At 41.4% G+C, this 22,689-nt stretch overlaps 1 protein-coding gene and 1 non-coding gene across 2 annotated transcripts in view; one reads left to right on the top strand and one right to left on the bottom strand.

Moving 5' to 3' along the window:
• Positions 1-22,689, bottom strand: part of LOC149068507 (trypsin-3-like) — a 42,852-nt gene that overhangs the window by 10,353 nt on the left and 9,810 nt on the right. Inside the window, exons 2-5 of the mRNA XM_089251872.1 lie at positions 10,097-10,175; positions 9,844-9,923; positions 9,460-9,581; positions 2,538-2,824 (exon numbers count right to left, since the gene is read on the bottom strand). Coding sequence (XP_089107998.1) covers positions 2,538-2,824; positions 9,460-9,581; positions 9,844-9,858 — 424 coding nt within the window. The 5' untranslated portion in view covers positions 9,859-9,923; positions 10,097-10,175. The remainder of the gene's footprint in view (positions 1-2,537; positions 2,825-9,459; positions 9,582-9,843; positions 9,924-10,096; positions 10,176-22,689) is intronic.
• On the top strand, positions 6,580-6,651 carry TRNAA-CGC (transfer RNA alanine (anticodon CGC)). The gene has a single exon. It is a non-coding gene; the product is annotated as a tRNA-Ala (tRNA).

Here is a 22,689-nt window from a genome sequence, read left to right as displayed (position 1 = left end):
AAAGTTTGTGATTATCATTCATTTCGAGTGATTAAAGTCTGCTAGTTTTCGTAAGGCTTGTGAGGAGTCCTTTTCAAGGCCGGTGAAGCTCAGTGGTGTGTACTGTGCCGCCATGTATCACGCCTTTGGTAAAACAAGACCAACGATTGTCACAAACGTGTGATTTATTTGCCAGTCCGATTGAGGGTCAGAAATGCTCTTCGGAAGAGGCCAAAACCTTATCAAAGAGCAAATAAATCTGCGAGAAATTCGGGGAATCCAAGGGCTGAGAAAAATGCCAAATGATAAAGTTGTGATTAAATGTGTTACCGAAAATGATAGAAAGAAGCTCCGCGAGACTTTGACGAAAAGATGCTCTAACCTGGTCTCAGAAATACTGAGGGGCAGGCGACCATCGATCTTGGCCTAGTATGTACCAAATTCTGTCAGTGATGAAGAGCTGGTCCAAGAAATGTTTGACCAGAATCCGGAGATATGTTCCTCTGACAATGAAAGCAAACAATCGAGGTTCAGACTTGTGTTGAGGAAAAAGTTCAATGACTCGAGACATGTTATTATCAATGTTCCTCCGGCAGTCCGAAAGCGATGCTTACTACAAAAACCTCTTAGATTTAACTGGTCGATGTGCACTGTGGAGGACTTTGTTGTGATGAATAGATGCTTCAAAGTGTTTGGATTACAATCATATATCTAGTGAATGTAGAGGTGTTCTTGCATGTTTTAACTGTGCAGGTCAACACAAAAGTGTTGATTGTGATAAAAAAAATCAAAATCTTTGTGCCAACTGCATTCGTTTTAACGCAAAACCAAAAATCCATCAAAGCGTGTGGATGTAAATCATAAACCATATGACAGTTGTTGTCCGACTGCCAATTTTATGAGAACTCTTATCCTTTTTAGAATTCCTTATGAATAACAATTTGAATTTAGGCTCTTGTCTGCGAGTTGCTCAACGTTAATCTGCATAAATGTAAGAGAGCTACGCAGAAACTTATTTTAAACATGGAATCTGATGAAGTGATATAGCTCTTATTCAAGAGCCGCATTTTTTCGTAGGCAGTCTTGTGGGGTTTCCTTCATCTTACACAGTACATTTTCATCGGTCAGCGGATGTGGTAAAGGCAGCCATCGTCATCCGATCTAAGAAAATATTTTCTTTTCTAGATGTTCGTAACACTGACTTCAACAGACGGTTACTGAGCATAATTCAATTGAAGGCATAGATTTCTCTCTCATTATTTTGAACAAGCTAAAAACATTAATCCGGATCTTGGTAAACTCTCTTCAACTCTCTCGAACATGAATGCTACTCGACTTATTTGGGGGATGGATGCCAACAGTAAATCCTATCTGTGGCATAGCTCTAATAATGATTCTTGAGGACTCAAACTCACAAACTTCTTTTGCACATGGCATCTTGTTGCTGTAAATGAGTACTTTGGCCCAACTTTTGTTGGTACTCAAGGGAGCAGTTATATCGATGTCACCGTTGTCAGACAAGAAATTCTTAGACAAATCATAGATTGGAACATTTCAGATATAGATTCAATGTCTGATCACAGAATGATTGCTTTTAAAATACTTCTCTCAAACAGAAGAAATCCGCTACCTCCTTTGGTGAGGAAAGTCTTTGACACCAAGAGAGCAAAGTGGAGCCGTTTCAAAGCCTTTTGTTCGCATTTTGAAGACGATTTCGTTCGAAATCTACATGGATGTTTTGATCCTGAACTGTTGGGGGTTTTAGTCGAAAGACTCCAAAGCCCCGTTTACATGGGCAATAAAATATCCCGGGAAGTTACCCGTAACAGGGATTTTCGCTACAACCCGTTTACATGGCATTTAGTTTATGCCGGTATTCCCCGTCTTCTTTCCGGAAGTCGTCACTGGTTACGTGGGTTGAACGGAGTGATTGGTTCAAGATGGCTGATGAAGGACCTTACAGTAGTTTTCGCGGCACAAAGGATTATGGGAGAGGAGGTCGGAGTCAACCACCATTATTATGCAACAAAGATGGGACTCTTTTGACGGATCTTCGTCCCTCGTTTTTTTTGTTCCATGAGGAAAAAAAGTTGCCATGCGGGTAATAATTAATTAATAATTAATAAAGCGACCCCCCGATTTTGCACATGTGAACTGGGCTCAAGACTTAATCACCAGTGCATCAAATGCTTCTATCCCGTTTAAGAGAATAAAATAACACATTGTTCCTTGGGCGACAGCTGAAATTTCTTGCTCGAGAAAGCAGCTTAATGTCATTAGACCTTATTGCACAATGGCATCCACTGGTGCTATATTGCGCTTTCGAATTGCATTCGTATGTTGTTATTACACATGCTGATCTGATTTATCTTTTTCCAAAAAATTAAGGATCTAAGATATGTAAAACTTTATACCAGCATAGGATATCACATATAATCAAAAACATGTGTAAAACATTTGGAAAAAATCGATGGTTAAATAGTATTTTTAATGACATTTCTATTAGAGCATAGTTTTCCACCATGTTAAAAGGTATGAGACCCCTTAAAAAAATTTACCATTTGTGAAACGGTGACCCCAACCAATTGCAGCGAGCCATGTTCCAGGCTCCAGCGCAAAGTCTTTTTTTGGCATCTTGATTGTTGTGACGAGGATTCCACGGGACCAATAGTAGCCAAAGTCGACGGGCGTGTCGAGCTCGATCAGTGCGAGGTCGTTATCTTTCGTTAGGGGATCATAATCCGGATGCATAATGTATTTAGCGGGATGACTTGATAGCCTCTCGATTTTGTCCAATATATTCACTTCGCCGATGGTCAAAATGATGTTGTGTTCTCCTTGGATACTGACATTTCGTGCGAATGAAATTGTACAATTAGAGCATCTATAATGATACAGGTACAGCATTTATTATAAGAATTCAACACACTGATGAGTACGCAGCGTATGAAGTTTGTAGTCTCATTGAGACCATCCAGACGAGCGTCTCAAATATAGCGTCATTGTATTTAAGTCTGGTTGTATTGAAATTTATTTTCTCCGAAGGGATCAATTTTGATCTCTTGTATCGGGCATTTTATCATACACACATTTTTGAATTTAATTTCTTTCTTTTTTTGAATTTATGGACATTTTCAATGAGCTATCGTTTGGGCGTGATGATGACATTCAGAGTGCCCCTCGCGTTACATTGGTCAAAATGTTCGTCTTGATGATCAAAATCTGAAGCTGCAGACGTTCCGTAAATAAAGACATGAAATTTTCGTCATAAACTGCGCGCTTGCATGATCGCGCTCTGAAAATGGTTACCATATGTGCCAATGTTGTGCCGCAGTTAACTGTCCAGTGCGCTTTCAAAATAGATCGATATTCGAAAGAAAAAAAGGCCGGTGCCAGACGAAATACATGGTGTTCGTGTTCAAAATTTGCGGAGCGGTGTGCGTGTCTTATTGATTTCAATAGAGTGAGGTAAGAGATTTATATGATTTCAATAGCAATAGAGTAAGGCTTGTAAAAACGTGGCGGTCACCCCTGGTTACACGATTTGAGCATTTCATTATAAACTCTAACGTATTTCGACTTTTTTAATGCCCAACGATAAGCTAATACGTCTGAAAAGTTCGCGGCAGACCCGTGATATACAACATGAGTGCCGTGACCATATGTCTTTTATGGGACATTTTCGTATATTCAGGTATTTTTGGCCCTTTTGTCTTTCTTTTTTAGTTTCTCAGAGAAACTTATAGGAATTTGTAACCTTCACTAAAACTGTGAATGGAAATGATTTTCACAACTTATAAATTTATTAAAACTCTGATCATAATTTAAAAATATATCACACGCATTTTGATTTTGTCCAAATTTTTTCCCCCTGAATTATATTTCGATTAACTACAATTTTTAGTAGCCCTTCGTTTCCCAAACATCGATAATTTTTTTGGAATTTTAGCAATGATTGGGGATTTTGCGTACTTATGACAACCTTTTTTGGTGACGTTTCTTTTTTTTCTTTTTTAAGATTCCTCATATGTTCAATATGTAGAAGATTCATTGAAAGACTGGTTATTTTTGGAGATAAATATTACAAAGATGAAAATTCAACACTGCCCCTACGGGGACTCGAACCCTGGTCTCTCGTTTGCGGGCCGAGTGCTCTACCATCTAAGCTATGGAAGCAGATGGAATATTTCAACCTTGAAGCGTGTGTGTGTGTGTGTATGTGTGTACATGTTGAAAGGCTCCGCACATGGACGGCAGCAGCAATCAACTAATAGCTCGTGAATGACACATGCCACCAGATGGCCACATGCATATAGAAATGTTCTCTCCACTTGTTAGTACAAGATTCATTGGAAGACTGAATCTTTCAATGAATCTTGACTGTAGTCTTTCAATGAATCCTGTACTAACAAGTAGAGACAATGTAGTACTAACAAGTACAGTATATACAATATGTATATATATATATGATCTGGGGAGGGCAATTGCAACTCGCAACACCCCTCCGGGAACCAACCATCCAGGGAATGAAAACAGCGTTGCTGAACGAGTGGGACCAATTGCCACAGGAAATGATAAACTGCCTTATTTCAAGTACGAAATCACGCTGCGAGACCTGTATATCTGTAAAAGGGGACCATACCCCCCTATTAACCCATTTTTTTGTTCATTCTGCAACCGCTGTTTCATACCTTCCGACTCCAACGAGTGTTACGCACGATCATGCGTGTGTATTACAATTATTGAATGGTTATTTGTTTTGTATTGCATCAATGTGTGTGTGTGTGTGTGTGTGTGTATATATATATATATATATATATACACTGTACTTGTTAGTACTACATTGTCTCTACTTGTTAGTACAGGATTCATTGAAAGACTACAGTCATACTCCAGTCATACTACTACAGTCTATACTCCACCCATGTGCGGAGTCTTTCAACATATATATATATATATATACACTGCTGGCCACCCAAATTGCAACACCAAGAAAGACAAGAGATATCGCAACAATATTTATTTTGTAGATAACATGTTGACCAAGCATCAAATGATTAAATTTATAGACTTCTGTGAAGTGTGGTTCCTGCCAAAATCAGTAGCCAGAGTAGTCGCCATTGTTGGAGATCACCGCTGCCACACGCCTCGGCATTGATTCAAAGAGACTTTGGATGTGTTCTTGGGTTACAGCAGACCAAGCAGCTTCCACACGCTGCCAAAGTTGATCTGGTGTGGCAACTGGGGATGTAATCTGGGTCAATCGTTGAGCAACCATGGACCACATGTTTTCTATCGGCGAAAGATCCGGAGAGCGAGCTGGCCAGGGAAGCAATTCAATCTGGCGATTGACGAAGAACCTTTGGACAATGCGTGCCACGTGTGGTCGCACATTATCCTGTTGAAATATGGCTGTGGGCAAGCCCTGAAGGTAAGGAATGACAACTGGCTCCAACACCTCGGAGATGTAGCGCTGGCTTTTTAAAGTACTGGCAATGCATACTAGAGGAGTGCGAGAGTGATATCCAATACCGCCCCATACCATAATACCCGGTGCAGGACCAGTGTGGCGGTGCATAACGCAGCTGTTCAGCATCCTCTCTCCACGGTGTCTCCACACTCGAATTCGACCATCGTGGTGTTGCAGACAGAAGTGTGACTCGTCAGTAAAGACAATTTCATTCCATTGTGCCGTCCACATCCTTCTTTCATCGCACCATTGGCGGCGGAGACGTCTGTGGTTCTGCGTCAAGGGTAGACGAAGCAATGGACGTCTTGCGGACAGACCACTCTGCTGTAAACGGCGTCGAATGGTGCGCGCAGACACTGGATGATGCGGTACAGACTGAATGTGCTGTGCTATGGTTCGTGATGTGGCTGAGCGATCCGTCACTGCCATACGCACAATACGCCTGTCATCACGTGAAGTGGTGCACTGAGGTGGATGCGATTGAACACGTCGGTCCGTCGTACCCTTCTGCATCCAACGATCGCATATCCGCATTACAGTTGTTTGGTTTCGTCCAACACGACTACCGATTTCCCTGAAAGATAATCCACAATCTCGGTAGGCCACTATCCTTCCTCTGTCGAACTCGGATACTTGATCAAAAGATGATCGCTGTTTTCTACGAGGCATAATTGATCGTTTTTTTGAAAAAATCACAAGAAAAACACAATTGCCGTACTTCAAATCGTCGAAATCTCCAAGCCTTAAATAGCGCTTTGAAGTGGCGCCACAGGTGCACGTGATGTGCGTCTGCGCTGAAATTCTAGTCATTTGCATATCTCACCTCCGCTAATGCATGTTGTAAATTTCATATTATTTGCATGCTTCCTTCAGGGTGTTGCATTTACGGTGGCCAGCAGTGTATATATACTATATATATGTTAACATGACTGTAGTCTTTATGACTGTAGTCTTTCAATGAATCCTGTACTAACAAGTAGAGACAATGTAGTACTAACAAGTACAGTATATACAATATATATATATATATATATATATATGTTGAAAGACTCCGCACATGGGCTCCGCACTTTTCTATATGTATACACACACACACACACACACGCTTCAAGGTTGAAAATATTCCACCTGCTTCCATAGCTTAGATGGTAGAGCACTCGTCCCGCAAACGAGAGACCGGGGTTCGAGTTCCCGTGGGGGCAGTGTTGAATTTTCATCCTTGTAATCTTTATCTCCACAAATAACCAGTCTTTCAATGAATGTTCTATTGACAAGTGGAGAGGAAATTTTTCTATATGTATTCACACAATATGTCTTTCAATAAACCAGGGCCACTGTCATGATGAACAGTGGTTTTGTTCCTCCTTGAAATGTTCTATCGTTTACTCAATTTGTAGTGGCTTTTTATTTTCCCGTGCTTTAGCATTTTTAGAAATAATTTTTCAAAGGTTAGAATTTTTCGGTTACAATTACACTGGTGAAATAAATTAAGAGAATTTGCATATTTTATAGAATTTCATGAAAAGAACTGAATGTAAAACCACTGCTTCTAGACAAAAATGCAAATCTTCTACGTCAAAACGTAAGCGTACACGTGTGTGTAGGTGGAGCCAGTAGAGAAACAGGCTTTATAAGCGCGCGTAAGTTAAGACGCATTTCGTTCGCTAGCACACCTCGGCGAATTTCTTGGTGTCATTTTGCAGCAATCGGTTAATTTCAAATTGTAACAGTAAAACTGAGGTGGCGAATTGTGGGGAAGCAGGCCAATCTCAAGTCCAGATTTGTAGAGAGTTCAATTTAACGCCCAGCGTCGTGTGTAACTTATGGAAACAGTTCCAGGATACCGGATCCATCGAGAGAAAGCATGGGCAAGGTCGTCCAAGAGCCACGACGGCCAGAGAAGATCGCCATTTGTCGATTATAGCGAGGCGTAACAGGAGTGCTACAGTTTCTCAGATCTCTCGTGACTTGTATGAGCCACAGGTACCCGTGTATTAAGGGTGACTGTTTCCAAAAGACTTCATGAGAAAGGGTTGTTTGCAAGAAGACCTGCTGTTTGCGTCCCGCTCACTTCTACGGACAGGAGAATCCCTTTATCATGGCGTAGAGAGCATAGAGATTGGAGTAGGGATCAATGGGCGACCGTTCTCTTGACTGAGTCCCGGTTCAGCCTAAGCACAGATTCACGCCGTACGTTCATATGGAGAGAACCAGGGACCCGCTACCTACCCTCCAATGTCCGCGAAATCGACCATTATGGCGGAGGAGGTTTAATGGTCTGGGCAGGCATCATGTTTGATGGCCGCACACCTCTCCATGTCTTTGAAAGAGGCACTGTGACTGGTGTGAGGTATAGGGATGAGGTCTTGGAGCCCTATGTTCGCCTTTTCAGGGGTGCAGTTGGCCCTGAGTTCATTTTAATGGACGATAACGCGAGGCCACATAGACCTCTTCTGCTCGACGATTTTCTAGAGAGTGAGGATATTCGCCGGATGGATTGGCCAGCCAGATCTCCAGACCTTAACCCTATAGAGCATGTCTGGAACGATCTGGGGAGGGCAATTGCAACTCGCAACACCCCTCCGGGAACCATCCAGGGAATGAAAACAGCGTTGCTGAACGAGTGGGACCAATTGCCACAGGAAATGATAAACTGCCTTATTTCAAGTACGAAATCACGCTGCGAGACCTGTATATCTGTAAAAGGGGACCATACCCCCCTATTAACCCATTTTTTTGTTCATTCTGCAACCGCTGTTTCATACCTTCCGACTCCAACGAGTGTTACGCACGATCATGCGTGTGTATTACAATTATTGAATGGTTATTTGTTTTGTATTGCATCAATGTATGTACATATCAAATTTCATTAAAATCGGTACAATAGTTCTAGAGATAATCGACCAAGTCTGGAAATTGTCTAAATTTCTTACACCAGTGTAGTATTTGAGATCGTAATTTTCGGTACTTTCAGTGAATCTTAGTGTGAAAGTCTAGTTTTTTAGCAACCCCTAAGCCAGAATTCTTCAACCTTTTAGACACCGCGGGCCAAATTGAACATTTTCCACGGAGCCTGCGTGCCACCAAATCATACTGAGGTATTCATTCCCGTTTATTATAAGCACGGTTCTCCAAATCGTTAAGCACTTGTATTTACTCTAAAATTATTTCTTACATTGAATTTGGATATTTATTTATATAGAAACAGCCTCTTACACCGATTCAGATTTTTAAAATTTTAACTATTTCTTTATTTCCCAAGTTTTTTTTTTCACGAATCCATAACAGTTCTGAAGTTACTCAATATTTTTTCCAGTAATTCTGTAACCCTTTTTTAATTAAAAATATTCATCAATTATGAAATCATTATTTTTTAATAATTACAAAATTAACAATTGCTTTGCTTATTTCATTCATCAAGGTGTTTTTCAGCATTTCTGTAAATTATGTATACCTTCGGGATGTTTAATTTTGCCTCTCGAAATATGTATGAAATTATAGGCCTAAGTGTTTTAGCTCCGGGTTCCCCGAATTCGTTACTCCGACCTTTCCAAAGTATCAAATGCACAGCGGCAATGTATTGAATCTGGAAATTATCTTCACAATTCTAAACACAGCAGTACGCATTTCGTTGACCAGAGCTCTTTAACGAAGTTTGGTTTTCAATTTAATTGTTTTTCAATGTAATGTAGCTATTTTCTTAAAATGCTCAGCGGGTCATGCCAAATAAAGCTCCGATGGCCCCATTTGAACCGCGAGCCATGGACCGAAGACCCCTGCCATAAGTTATTGGTAATATCGGTGATAACAATCGAAGCGTATTTCACATACTCAATTAGAATTAGTTTATCAAGATTATCTGTGAACCACCTGTGCCGTCGTCGCAGACCACAGTTTGAGAAAAGCTGATTTATTCGATCATGTGCGTGGAGGTTCAGAATTTTCAGTTCACATTCAAGTGATTCGATTCTGAAGTTGAATCACGCTTGTATTAAATTTACATTACTTACTTAAAAAAACAATGAGCAGCCGTCAACACGTGTCTGTCCGTCACTAATGACCCAGAACATTGTATATCTCCAGAGTAATTTTTCGGTGCTGTCCCCGGTACTTGATTGATTCGAACATACGCCTTGTGAGAATGAAATTTACATAGTTACTCTCTCTGAGTGACACATGTTATCGCCATTGCAAAATTCAATAGAATTCTCGTCAACCAGGATGAAAGTTGCAGTTTATAGCCTGCACTGGTATCGAACAGGAAATATTCAGAACTCACCTTTTCGATTCCCCGTGCCACACCATGACCCAACCTATCTCCTCAATAATAACTGATAGAAATTTTAATTCGTGAATTATCGTTGAAAAAAACTTGGAATCAAGCACAAACTTACAGCAAAAGGGAACATCCCTTCAGCAGCTACTTTTCCCCCGACGATGAGAGGATCTTGATGGTAACAAGGGCAAATATTTCCTGCAATAATGAAATATGAATCCTGCACTGCATCAAAAAAAAACAACAACATAGTTTTTCTGAGAGAGAATAAAACGTTAATTTTAAACTCGAATTCCACTTGCATATATATATAACACAGAAATTTGGTTAATATCATGCGTTTAAAAAAAGTGGTAGATGAAACCACGTACTTTTACGTAGAACCTTTAGGTTTTCATCCGTGGAAAGGGATCGTTCTCCAACGGATGAGACGATTGTAGCTTCTTTGACCTAGGAAAATATAAACGCATTCCCATCAACATAACTCTTGACTAGGATAGACCTCGAGCAAAACATACTCTACACAGAGAAACGACGTCATTTCAATTGCTCATACGAGGAATAAATTACTGGATACCCAGCGGAGATGAATTCAGGACAAAAATAATAATTCATTTTTGTACCTCTGCGGGAAATCTAACCACCACCGTCACCTTTGCATTCCGGGCGAGTGCACTAACCGGAACTGGAGAAACCGCGAGACACCCAGACTCTGTCGCAAGAAGCAACGTAAGCACTTCGGTCCCCCCCCCCCCAGGGGGTAGACCGGGGCATCTTCGGCAAAACAAAGATTTATTGATACTTCAAAAATCACATGCAGTGCAAGGTAATTAAAAAGTATGTAAATCGAAGAGTCAAATCAATCAAGTTAAAGTCAAGGTGCACCGGAAATGAACGATTATAGAAAGTTGTATAAAATCGTATCGCAAATGGCGCAATCAGAAGTTTGATTGATCGAAGATTGTATGACAGAAGGGTGTACCGACCGATACACTACGGATGACTGATACTTTCTTCCCTTAAAGAACATATGTATGCTAAAGGGGACTGTCTGGTCCCATCGGCTTATTCCACCCATACAGACAAATGCACATGATGGGAACTCCAGTCAACTATGCCAAAAAATGCAAATTTACACTGGCTGGATTGGATTGGATTTTGATTTTTTTTGGCGCAAGGACCAATATGGTCAAGCTGCGCCAAAACAAACGATTATATAAAAATAAGAAAAATCATCCTTCTGTCATGGTAAAACACTAAAACTGCGCATCAAAAAAAGCAATTTGAAACGTAAAACAATGACATGAATCGTAAAAAATCTATAATTTGTTATAAAAACCAATGGCTTTAATGAATTTAAAAATGCGAGATGCATCGCTATTGTCATTTAAAATGTCATGAAGTGAAAGATGACTATGATTAAAAGCGGTCGTAAAATGATGGCGATGATGTGAACAAGTAAAAGCATGAGCAATGGTCAATGGACTTTGACAATGAGGGCACTCTGGTTGACTCTCTCGTAATAACAAATATGATTGTGTAAGGCGACTGTGTCCTATGCGCAACCGGGCAAGCAGAACTTCTTCCTTTCGGTTGGCCCTGCAGCTCGAACGCCAATGGCCAAGTGTGGGCTTAATGGATTGTAGTTTATTATTTATCTGGTTATTCCAATGATCCTGCCAGCGGCGATGCATCACTTCCCGGAGGATTGAGAAGTGGTCACTGGCAGGTATCAAAAGGCTATTATCAATGTTAGTTGTTGTTCGAGCTGCGGTGTCTGCCTTCTCATTGCCAGGTATTCCAACATGACCTGGTATCCAGTAAAATTTTACTGTGGTGCCATGATGAATGAGGTGATTCAATTCATGAAAAATGGCATGAATGAAAGGATGAGTGTGAAAACTGAAGGAACACAGTGCTTGCAATGCGCTGAGAGAGTCGCTATAAATGATGCATCGTCGGTGGCGTTTGCGTCTAATATGACGTAGAGTCTGAAGGATTGCGTACAGCTCCGCCGAATAAATAGAGAATGTGTTGAGAAGTTTGAAAGATGTCTCCTCACAGCAGATGTAGGCACAACCGACATGCCCAGGGCTCTTAGAGCCGTCGGTATATATGGGGAAGTACCCATTGTACCTACCCCTGTGCCTAAAGAATATCTGTCGATATATGACATCTGCTGTGGTGGCTCTAGAGTATGATAACAATGAAAGAGAGACATCTGGCAGAGACTGCTCCCATGGTAAATTTACACTGGCATGGGTAGAAATTCATCCCCCACCCCACAAGAGTTTGTTTTGTTTTTTTTGCATTTCAACTTCGAAATAAAAAACATTCATCCTACTTCACATATTTATTGAGATGACATTTTTCTACATGTTCAAAAAGGATGTGGGATAAAGAAAGCAATGTCTCTAATTGGCCGAAGCACACACATGTAACAGAAAAAAATAAATAAAACTCCGAAAACAACAAGAAACAATAGTTTACCCAAACAATGGTTAATCAAAAACATAGACACCGATCTGAAAAGCTTTGTCAAATGCTTACACGCTGACGAAAAACAAGAGTCTGCCCCTCACTTGATTTATAAAATAATGTCCTTTACTTTACGTTTTAAAAGAAAATTATATGAAAATAGATATAAATACCACTTATAAGTATTCCTGTCATTTTATTTACTTATTCATTTTTAATAAATAAAATAAAACGATAAATGAATAAAAATAAATAAAAAACCTTACATTTACGGCCTGCGATGCGGAAATAAAGCACAGAAACACATGGAATAAAGCTCCGAGCTTGGAATGTGATGACGTTCGTACCATTTTTGACGGGAAATGGCTGGTTCTTGGATAGTCAGAACTGTATAGAGGAAGAGACTCTAATGGATGATGGAAGAGTAACGTAATATATACATACCGATGGCAATCGTGTCTGTGACGTTGATTGTCACCATTTTCAACAGGTGCCTAAACGATTTCTTCAGTCTTTTGTAATTTTCTCAGAAACAAAAATATTTCTTCAATCGTTTGGAGACAAAGTGTAATTGTTAGACGGAAATCTTGATAACCTATTCATTGGATTTTGAATTGATTGCGCACAAATGTACCAACCAAGGTTGGTAAGGTGAATGAAGGGGGGGGGGCAGAACAAAAACAATTGCTAACAGAGTATATAACACGTTCACTGGTGTGGGTATGAAAAACCGCTATTTCCACGGAATGGTGAATATTTGCAACAACATTTCCTTATCGGAACACACTAAGATGAATGTAAACACAAATCAAAAATCGCACAACACCATATCGTACAGCACTTTAACCCTACAAATGCCGTCGACGTCAGTGTCAATCGATTATTTAAAGTTTCGCCGATTTATATCCTCTGGTTCACAATGGCTAGGAGATATTGTTTTTATACATGACAACCATTGAGAACGAACATCCACAGCACCCAGCTCCGATGTAACCGATAACAGTATTTGTGTGGAACTTCCTCCGATGAAGACGAGTATCCCCGGGTCCACGCTTATTTTCCACTACAGAGGACAAATATGTTCACGGATCCCGGCTGATCACACCTAGTCATATTCCACTATCGTGGCACTACTACTACTAAACCAGACATATACCTCGTCCATATTCCTGTGCGGAACCTCTAACGAATTGGTACGTGTTGGAATGTGTGTGTACGTACAGTGAACCTTCCGTGACGTTTGTTTCCGTGTAATGCTTGTTATGTGTAATGCTGCCATCTGCAATCAATTTTTTAAACTATGCTTTTTTCCTCAACTCAGTGCGTGAAGTGTAATGAATGAATAATTATACCGTTGTAGGCCTGTTGCTCTCTGCGGTGAGACTTACTACCGTGACACTGAAGACCCTGTTTAAATATATATTGTATATGTATTTTGCATTTTCAACATCAACCCTCTCTTCAACATGCACACTGTTTCTTTTTCCTTTTGCTCCATAAATCTTCCACCACACTTCTTTACTTTTGAAATCACAAATTGTAGTATCCGGTCCTTATGCGCCACTGGGCGCATGGTCCCTTCTAGGCAATGGCTACAACTATCCAATTGTAGTCAAATGTCGAGCGTAGGGCAGGGTTCCACCGCTGTAAATCTGACTTTAACTTTCCGACATAACCCTGCCTCATTGAGGTAACGGAAGTAAGTTGCTTTTGTATCAGTCCCTAAAGTCATTTGCAGTCGCATCAGAGGTCCTCATATCATGCCAACTACACACACCTCATTCCATGACACTGCCTCATCAGCTTAGGAATTACCCAGCGGATATGCGGGCTCCATGTCTTTATCGGTTTCTCCATACCCGTACATGCATGTCCATCCGCCCGATACAACTGAAAACCTGACTCATCAGACCAGGTAACGTATTTCCAGTGGTCAATAGTCTGATTGAAAGCCTCCAACTCAAATTTAGCGCCCGAGTGACGTGGTGGTCAGATGCTCGTCTACCACCACGAAAGTTGCTGTCACGGTCCCAGGTTCAAACCAGAGTGAGGATATAAATAAGATATTTACCATAACGAACTTGAGGCGACCGTCGATAAACAGCATCTTCATTTCCAACCCATCTCATTAAGTAGCAGTAAATTGCATTATAGCGATATGGCCAGAGTTGAAGTTCGGTGAAGCAGTCTAATTACGGCGCTGGCGTGGCGCAGTTATTTTCCCTTTACAGTCAAAGGTAGAAGAAAAGAGAGCGAGTGCCCAAAAGTTTGAACAAGGGAAAAGAGACTAAGAGCCCGACGAGAAAAGGGGTTGAGTCCACAAATTGAATCAGCTAGAAAAGCATTTTGCATTGTACAGGTAGGTATTATGCATATATGTAAGCCGCCAATAGTGCCCATATAAGTAGGCTCTCCTCCCTGTTTTTGTAAATAAGTCTGCAACATCCTATTCTCGTACATACTAAATCGAATACTTGTAATCATTCCAATGTCATGTTACTCTGCATTGCCATGTGTCAATGGTGACCCCCCCCCCCCATAACGGGACCCCTGCATTGGTTTTGTAAATAAGTCTACTTTTTCTCTTTCGCAAGTGCCAGTAGGAATCTTCACTAATTTGTAACATGATTACTTTATTTTGCTGTTAATTACATTCAATGTACTGCACATATCTGTGAGCAAATGATATCGCTATAATGGAAGTTGTGTAGAAACTTCTTGGCACGCTACAAGAGTGGAGGTTCCGGGGGAAGGGTTGCTCAGTATTTGAAACTTTCTTTGGCACGACCATGTCCTTCGGGGACACTGAGCTTATATCGCAATAGTGACCTGGCCTGGTCGCGATCGGCCCGTTCAGTTTGGTCATCAAAAGGTACTCGAGTGGATCTTCAGCTGTATCTGCATCTGAAGTATAGATGATAAATTCTTAAATTAGTATCATGCGTTAAAGGTCTGATTGCTCTCTGCGGAGAAACGTTTTCAAATGAGTGACCGGCAGTTCAATCCCATTCGTGCCGCGAAGTCGGAGAACTGCATGAAACCGATTTCAGCCAATCACCACTGTGCCACCAAAGGGGTACGAACGGATCACCACAATAAGAGTCGACCACACTACGATGTCGTAAAACCGCACAGTGGCTATTCCCTGGGGACGGGAGAATCGTGACAATGAAATGCGGTAATATGATTTCATACAGTAATTATGCGAACTTTTGTGTAGTCAGGACCGTCTTAAGAGCATCGTGGGCTCCTGGACCAAGTGATTTTTCTGAGACCCCTACCAGGCGAATTATCGAAAATTTGAACCGGCTCTCATTTTCTTGAGGTTCCTGGGCTGTGCCCGGGTTAGCCCATGCATTAAGACGGCACTGTTGTAGGCACCTCAAGCTAGGTAGGTGCTTCCAAAGTATGACTTATAAACCAGATGTCTATGGTGCAAGCAAAATGATTTTGGCTTCCGATGAGGTGTTTTACGTTCAGCGTGGGTGACTTTGATCATTTTGGAATCCTCACAAGTCACCCTCTCAAATGCTTTTTTAATGCTTTCAAAAACAATTCGTTAGTCGTATCTTGGAATGCTGATTTTTTAGAGTCAGAAAAATTTTTGCACTCTCTTTGTAAACGAATTTCTTTTTGAGACGTGAATAGCTCTTTTAAATCATCTGACGGTACTACTTTACCGCACGCCAACTCCAGTCATATATCGCCGTATGGCAATTTCCAACTATCGGAGTTGGGTGGGAAATGACGATGCCATCTATCAGAGGTCACCCAGAAATAAGAACTTATCTGATGTTCTTTTAGCTGGATGGCAACGGCAAGTGGAAGACGAGCATCTCACTGCTGCGACACTCGGACGCATCTGACGATACTGGGAAAAGTTGCGCGACGAAATACTTTAAGCGCTCATATCTCAGGAAGTACCAAACACAAGTCAAGAGCAGTGGTATCATCAGATGCACACATTGCAAAAGTGAGTTCAATTATATAACTCTGTTTTCGATATCTCTTTTCGTCTGGGCACCAGTTCCGTGGCCTTGATTCCTTACAAAATATTTTCTTCTATATCCCAAGAGGTACAAAACGAACGTCAAACGAAATGGTATCATCAGATGGAAATAACAAGTGGCATTCAATGATATCACTTCGTTTTCAATATCTCTTCCCGTCTGGGCATGCTGCCCTGATTCATAACAAATTGTTTTCCGCTATATCTCGCGCAGCTCACAACGAAAATAGACGACATTGACATCGTTTGTTATTGATATTCCAAAGACAAAGCCGATGATAACGACTTGATATCATTGTGTCAGTACCGGCGACGCGATTCAATGCACAAGAAACGTATTCATGTCGAAACTTGCGGCCGTGTCTATGACACTGCCTACCAGAAATTTTTCTTTTGCTAGATATTTGTAGAACTTACGAAGACAAAATATAACAGCACTTTATATCAAGGGATAGCAAGCACACTGGGGTCTCCAAGAATATTAATCTCCGCACGTGATAAGACGATTTTAGTACTTCGTGTTTGAGGCACTATAGTGCCGTCCAAAGACGTTATATCGAGATTATACTCTTCCTCCTAAAATATACATTAAATTCAATTAATTCAAGCCTTTTTTTTTACATGTTAACTGGTGGGGATTTTGCCCCATCATCATCATCATCTGGCGTCCCATAGGGGAAAAGCCTAGGCAAATTTTGCCCATTGCTCTAACACCAAGTGGTTCAACATGAGTTGTGGGTCATGTGAGAATGAAGAAAAATATTATTCTGTGGAAATACCCAGAGTTTGGTGGTTGCTCCGGGGACGAGAGTTATGGTATCTATTACCACGTTATATTGAATCTCTGTATATGGGAGATTGTGGAGAACTGCCACCGGTAAAGCCGTGTCAGAAAATTTGAGGCTGCTCCTGTCTGCTGTGCCCTTTTAGAAAAGGAGCAGAGAAGGTCTCAGGGATATGGCTGAGAACTCAACATGAAGGTATTCAAGCCTTTTTTTTTTTACATGTTAACTGGTGGGGATTTTGCCCCACTAACCCTTCTATTTACCCCACCAGTGAAGATAAAAAATGGCCACTGTGGTGGGGCAAAGCCAGGGGGTGCCCTAAAACCGGTTTTCTAGCTACTCTTTACGAAAAATCAAGTTGAACATTATACTAGGCAACTCCAAACAAGATTTAAAAAATATCATCGTAGAGGCATTTACATCATCGAGTGTCGTTGTAGTGAGGTTTTGCTGTACATACAAACTCCGTAGCGTACGTAGGATTTTCTCATCTCGGGGGCATTCACTCAGCATTCCTTCCCGAAAAAGGTTTTCTTTTACAGCAAAAATAAGCCATAATCTCAGCTCGGGGGAATGCGCAAAATTTTTCGTGTGGGGGCCATGATCTCACTCCACTTACAGATTAACATTTTTGCTCTCCTCGAAAAACACTTCAAGATTTGACTGCATACGTCAGACTGCGTTTACAGCAGAAAGTTCCCTGATCTGCAAAATCTTAGCGTCAGAATAACGGGCGTGATTACTACTATCAGTTCGCAAATGCTGCAAAAACGTCGACTATCAACTGCATACCATCCGTTCAACAAAAGCTGAACACATGCAGAAGTGCACTGCGGCTTTTTACAAAAACACCGTGGACGTTGCTTTCAATTTGTATACTTTTGTCATCCTTTCCAGCTCCTTGTAAAGTGTAGGAACCGCTAAAAAATAGAGATATTTGAACCGGACACAATGTAGAATATTTCAATTGGCAATGGATTCATTGCAAGACGCGGAATCTGGAATAAATTCCTTTATTGGAATTCCAAGGGTTTCAAGTCCTGATTTCTCCGCATTTATAAACATGTAGCGGGAAGTTTTCGGAAATAAGTGTTGAAAAATCGCTATCGACAAATGACATTGTGAGCCGCGACACACTGTGGCGCCATGGTATCGATCAAAGGGTTCACGAGATTGATTTTGGGGAAAAATTATATTGAGCATAATGGCGCGGTGGCTCCCAGTCACTGTTCGTCCTTGTCAGAAAACTTTCCTGACACAGGGGTACAACAAAAACGGTGACGTGACCTCAGAAAAAATTGCTACCGAAGGGTATTGCTATCCCCATCGAGGGGTTAGCGCACCAACCTCTCGATGAATATAAAAAACAAGCCTGCCGTTCGGAATCGGCAATAAATTGTAGGTCCCGGTCTAATTAGCCCTCGTGTGCACAAAATGACCGTGGTGCGACAAAAATGACCAAATGATCACTGTATTTCTGGGCGCCATTTAAATGCTTCAAGATCAAGCGACGGTCCACGGAGAAAATTTAAAATTATAATGTCATTACAGATGGTATCATGGACGAAAAAAAAAAACACTTCCTGAAAAAAACAGTTTGAGTTATTTTCTTTACTTCGTTTCCTGATAGAGTGAAATGAACTTTATTTCCGAGCATCTCGTCATAAAGTAAATGCGACAGTTGTTTATTGCCACAAAAAAATTTAAATTCCGATTAAACGGACGACCCACATCCGATTTGTCAAATGAAGGGTTCGCAATTCAATATCAAAAATGAACAAGCAAAAAAGACAAAGCTTTTATTCACAAACAGCAATAAACATTTTATTTTTCAAATGCATTATCGAGAGCTTCGTTTGATTCACGAAAATTCCCACACCTATGACCTGTCTTCAGTGTGAACTCTTTCGTGATTCTTCAAACCTCCAAAGGCACTAAACGTTTCCCACTTGCGGCGTACGGACAAAACCTCCTAGATATAACTAGGGCTATCTAGGAGGCTTTGGTACGGCTTATCTTCACTATGGAGTCTTTTGTGAGCATTTAAACGTTCCATTCGAGAAAACTTCTTACAACAAAAATCGCACTCGTACGGCTTCTCACCAGTGTGAACTCTTTTATGTCTGCTTAAATGCCCGATCAAAGAAAATGCTTTGTTACAGACATCACACACATATGGCTTCTCCCCAGAGTGAACGCTTTTGTGATTATTTAAACTGCCGATATGAGCAAACGTTCTACCACAGAAATCGCACTCGTACGGCTTCTCTCCCGTGTGAACTATTTTGTGTCTGATTAAAGAGTCGTTTCGAGAAAACGTTTTGCCACAAACAGCGCACTTATACGGCTTTTCTCCAGTGTGAATTCTTCCGTGGTTTTTTAAATTGGAGATTTTAGCAAACGATTCACCACAGAAATAACATTCGTGCGGCTTCTCATCAGAGTGAAATCTTTTGTGAACGTTCAACTCGGAACTCTTTGAAAATGTTTTCCTGCAGTACTCACACCTATGAGGATAATTTTGAGTACCGAAGTGATCATGAGAAATGAGTTCGGAATTCATTTCACTCGATGTTGCCTCGATTGGAATACGATTAGAATTGCCTTCATCTACATCATGTCCGTTATGTGATCTCAGAGAAGATGATTCGTCCATTTAAAAGGAGTTGGAAGATGACGTCGAATATGCATTTAAGTTGAGAGTAGATCCTTTGTAATTCACTACATTTCTCGTCTGGTTCAATATTGCTGAAGCGTTTCGACTTGTGCAGAATTAGGAGAGAGACAGTATTCTCTTCTTGAGATTATAATAAGTACCTTCAATAACCTGGAAAAAAATAGAATAATCATAATGTAAATCTGCTTACAGTTAGCAAGATATTGAAATTACCACCTTAACAATGATTACAGTATATAGTGGATAAGGGGGATTACCGCTTAAAAAATGTTATACATTTTTCAAAGAACCGTCTTCAAAAAAAAAACGTTGCAAGCGACATAACGCTTTAAACGTAAATTTCGATGAGTATTAATAGGAGTTGGAACAACGAACGGAAATCCGTCGTACAAAGGGGGAAGGCGTTTAAGCCTGCTTTTCCTAGCAGCAGGTTTTCTGTACCGCGTGCAACGTGAATCGCCCAGTGCGACACGCCGTCCACTCACCAATCAGAAAAGCAGTTATGACTGTTTTCCTACGCAGCGCAATACCCCTCACGACAGTGCTTTACGTCGGGCGTGATTGGCCGACTGTTTCTGGAGGAGTAAAATGCGTCGTGCGCCGCGCGTTTGACCGATCTTCTCTTCGCTTTTGTTGTATTTTATTTCCCTTTCCTTCAAACCGGAGCATGCAGACGACAGAGTAGTTGATTCCACTAGGGCCATATACTATATAGCAGCCCTGGTCTGATGCGCTACGCTAGAAAAACAAAAACGCGTAGCGTGATTATGTAACGCGTTTCTGCAGTTCGTTTCACGCGGCTCAAAAAACCTATTCACAGAAAAACCCGGCTTTAGCAGGAAACGAAATAAGTGATCTACTGTATAAAGAATCCATGACTAAAGTTCTTACGATCTGAGCTAGAAATTACACTGATACTTCTTAACCGTACATGCAACTCTCACACATTTCTCTACGGAATTGCTAACGAAGAAGTATATGCCGGATTGTGTGTTCTGAGTGTATGTGTGACCTTAACGTATATACGTTGACAGAGTTGTGTGTGGTTCGTGTTGGTGCTCCTATCTGTCTCATATATTTCGAAATAAGGATGGTCAATGCTTGAAGTTTCATGTCGTATCCGTGTTGTAGATCTGCCTGCTGACGGCGGAGAGACATTTCTAAATGGAAGACCGGTTCGAATTCACGCCTTAGAGTTGGAAAACTGAAGAAAACCAACTTTAGCCTACAACCACTGTGCTTCAAAGGGGCCCTCACGATGTGAGTCCAGCACGATGCTCACACGATGGCACAGCGCTTGCCAACACTTATATAGGAGAATGTGCATATACAAACATTTGGTAAATGGCCTAGGTAAGGCTGTTACGACTGATCGATCAAGTATTGATAGCGATTAAAATTTTTAGAATCGACTCAACCAATCCAATTGAAAAGTATTGCGATTCAATTAAAAATTTGCAAACTGACGCTACAGACCGTTACAGGGAACAAGATAACTGTGCATGGGAACATAGAAGTCCCTTTGAAATTCGGTGCGGTCCCTTATCGTCACACCGTCTTCGTGGCTGACATTCAGGACCCATGCATCATCGGATTGCACTTCCTGAAAAAATACGGGATCCCCCCTGTACTTGAAAAATAATCAGAGGCGCACGCCAAAAGGGCAGGTCGCCCTATTCGGATGCGACAACAAAGAGGTCATTCCCCGAAAGATATTGCTCAGTCGACAATCAAAAAATTTCGAGATGTTTTCTCTACATTATCAGCCGAACCACCTTGACGTAACATCACATCGACACCAGGGGCCATTCACCAATCAAACAAAATCCTAGAAGACTTCTGTTTGCCAAGCTAGAAGAAGTTGGAAAACTGCAACAGGAAATGCGAGTCAAAAACATCATCGAGCCTTTAACGAGTCCATGGGCATCGCCGATCGTGCTGCTGAGAAAAGACGGTTCCACCCGATTCTGTGTCGACTATAGAAGATTGAACGACGCAGTGCCGTCTTAAGGCATGGGCCCACCTGGGCACGGCCCGGGTACCTCAAGAGAAGAGGACCTCACAAAAATGAGATTTGATTAAAATTTTCTATAACTTATCTGGTAGGGCCTCAGAAGAACCACTTGGCCCGGGGGTCTATGGAGTTCTTAAGACGGCCCTGGAACGACGCCACCACGAAAGACAGTTATCCACTGCCAAGGATGGACGACACTCTTGACACGCTTTCCGGACATCAATGGTTTTCTACCGTGTACCTGAAGAGTGGATATTGGCAAGTGGAAATCCACGAGGACGATCGCGAAAAGACGGCCTTCACCATCGGACAAAAACTGTGCCATTCCAAAGTGATGCCATTCGGCTTGTGCAATGCTCCGGCTACCTTCGAATGGCTGATGGAGACCGTTTTACATGGACTATCTTAAGAATCGTGCCTCATGTACTTGGACGACATAATAACAGTTGGAAGGACATTCTCGGAACAGCTAGAGAATTTGAACAAAGTTCTTCAAAAGATGAGTGATGCCAATTTGAAATTGAGCTCGACGAAGTGCCGTCTGCTTAGACATAAAGTCACCTATTTGGGTCACATCATCTATCGAGAGGGGATCCTGAGAAGACCAAAGCCATGGAAGGCTGGAAGCAACCAGAGAATGTGCATGAGCTTCGGAGCTTTCTGAGTACTTTGCCCATATTACCGGAACTATGTCCAAGGCTTTGTAGTGACCGATCATAAACGATGCTGTGTGACGTCACGATGTCACGTTGTAGCGTTTTTCGCCTTGTGATGGATGGTAACCTAGCAACGGATCGCCAGAGAGTTTTCGAACGTCTTACTGAGTTGATTGTATTTCGTCGTACAGAATGGATGTCGCGTATAACTTGTCCATGTTTGTGTAAATAAAATGTTCATGTCTTTAAGAATGAAATTTACATCTTCTCATTGCCGTCGCCTTTACTGGTGACCCGGACGTGATCCCGAACCTGCCAAGAACTTATCGCCATGGCTGAACAGCA

This window comes from Pholcus phalangioides, unplaced genomic scaffold (assembly GCF_987345545.1).
Source record: "Pholcus phalangioides strain wild (caught in Gottingen) unplaced genomic scaffold, Ppha-v1.0 ptg000027l_1, whole genome shotgun sequence".
NCBI classification, from domain to species: domain Eukaryota; kingdom Metazoa; phylum Arthropoda; class Arachnida; order Araneae; family Pholcidae; genus Pholcus; species Pholcus phalangioides.
This window is presented reverse-complemented; position numbering and strand designations above follow the sequence as displayed.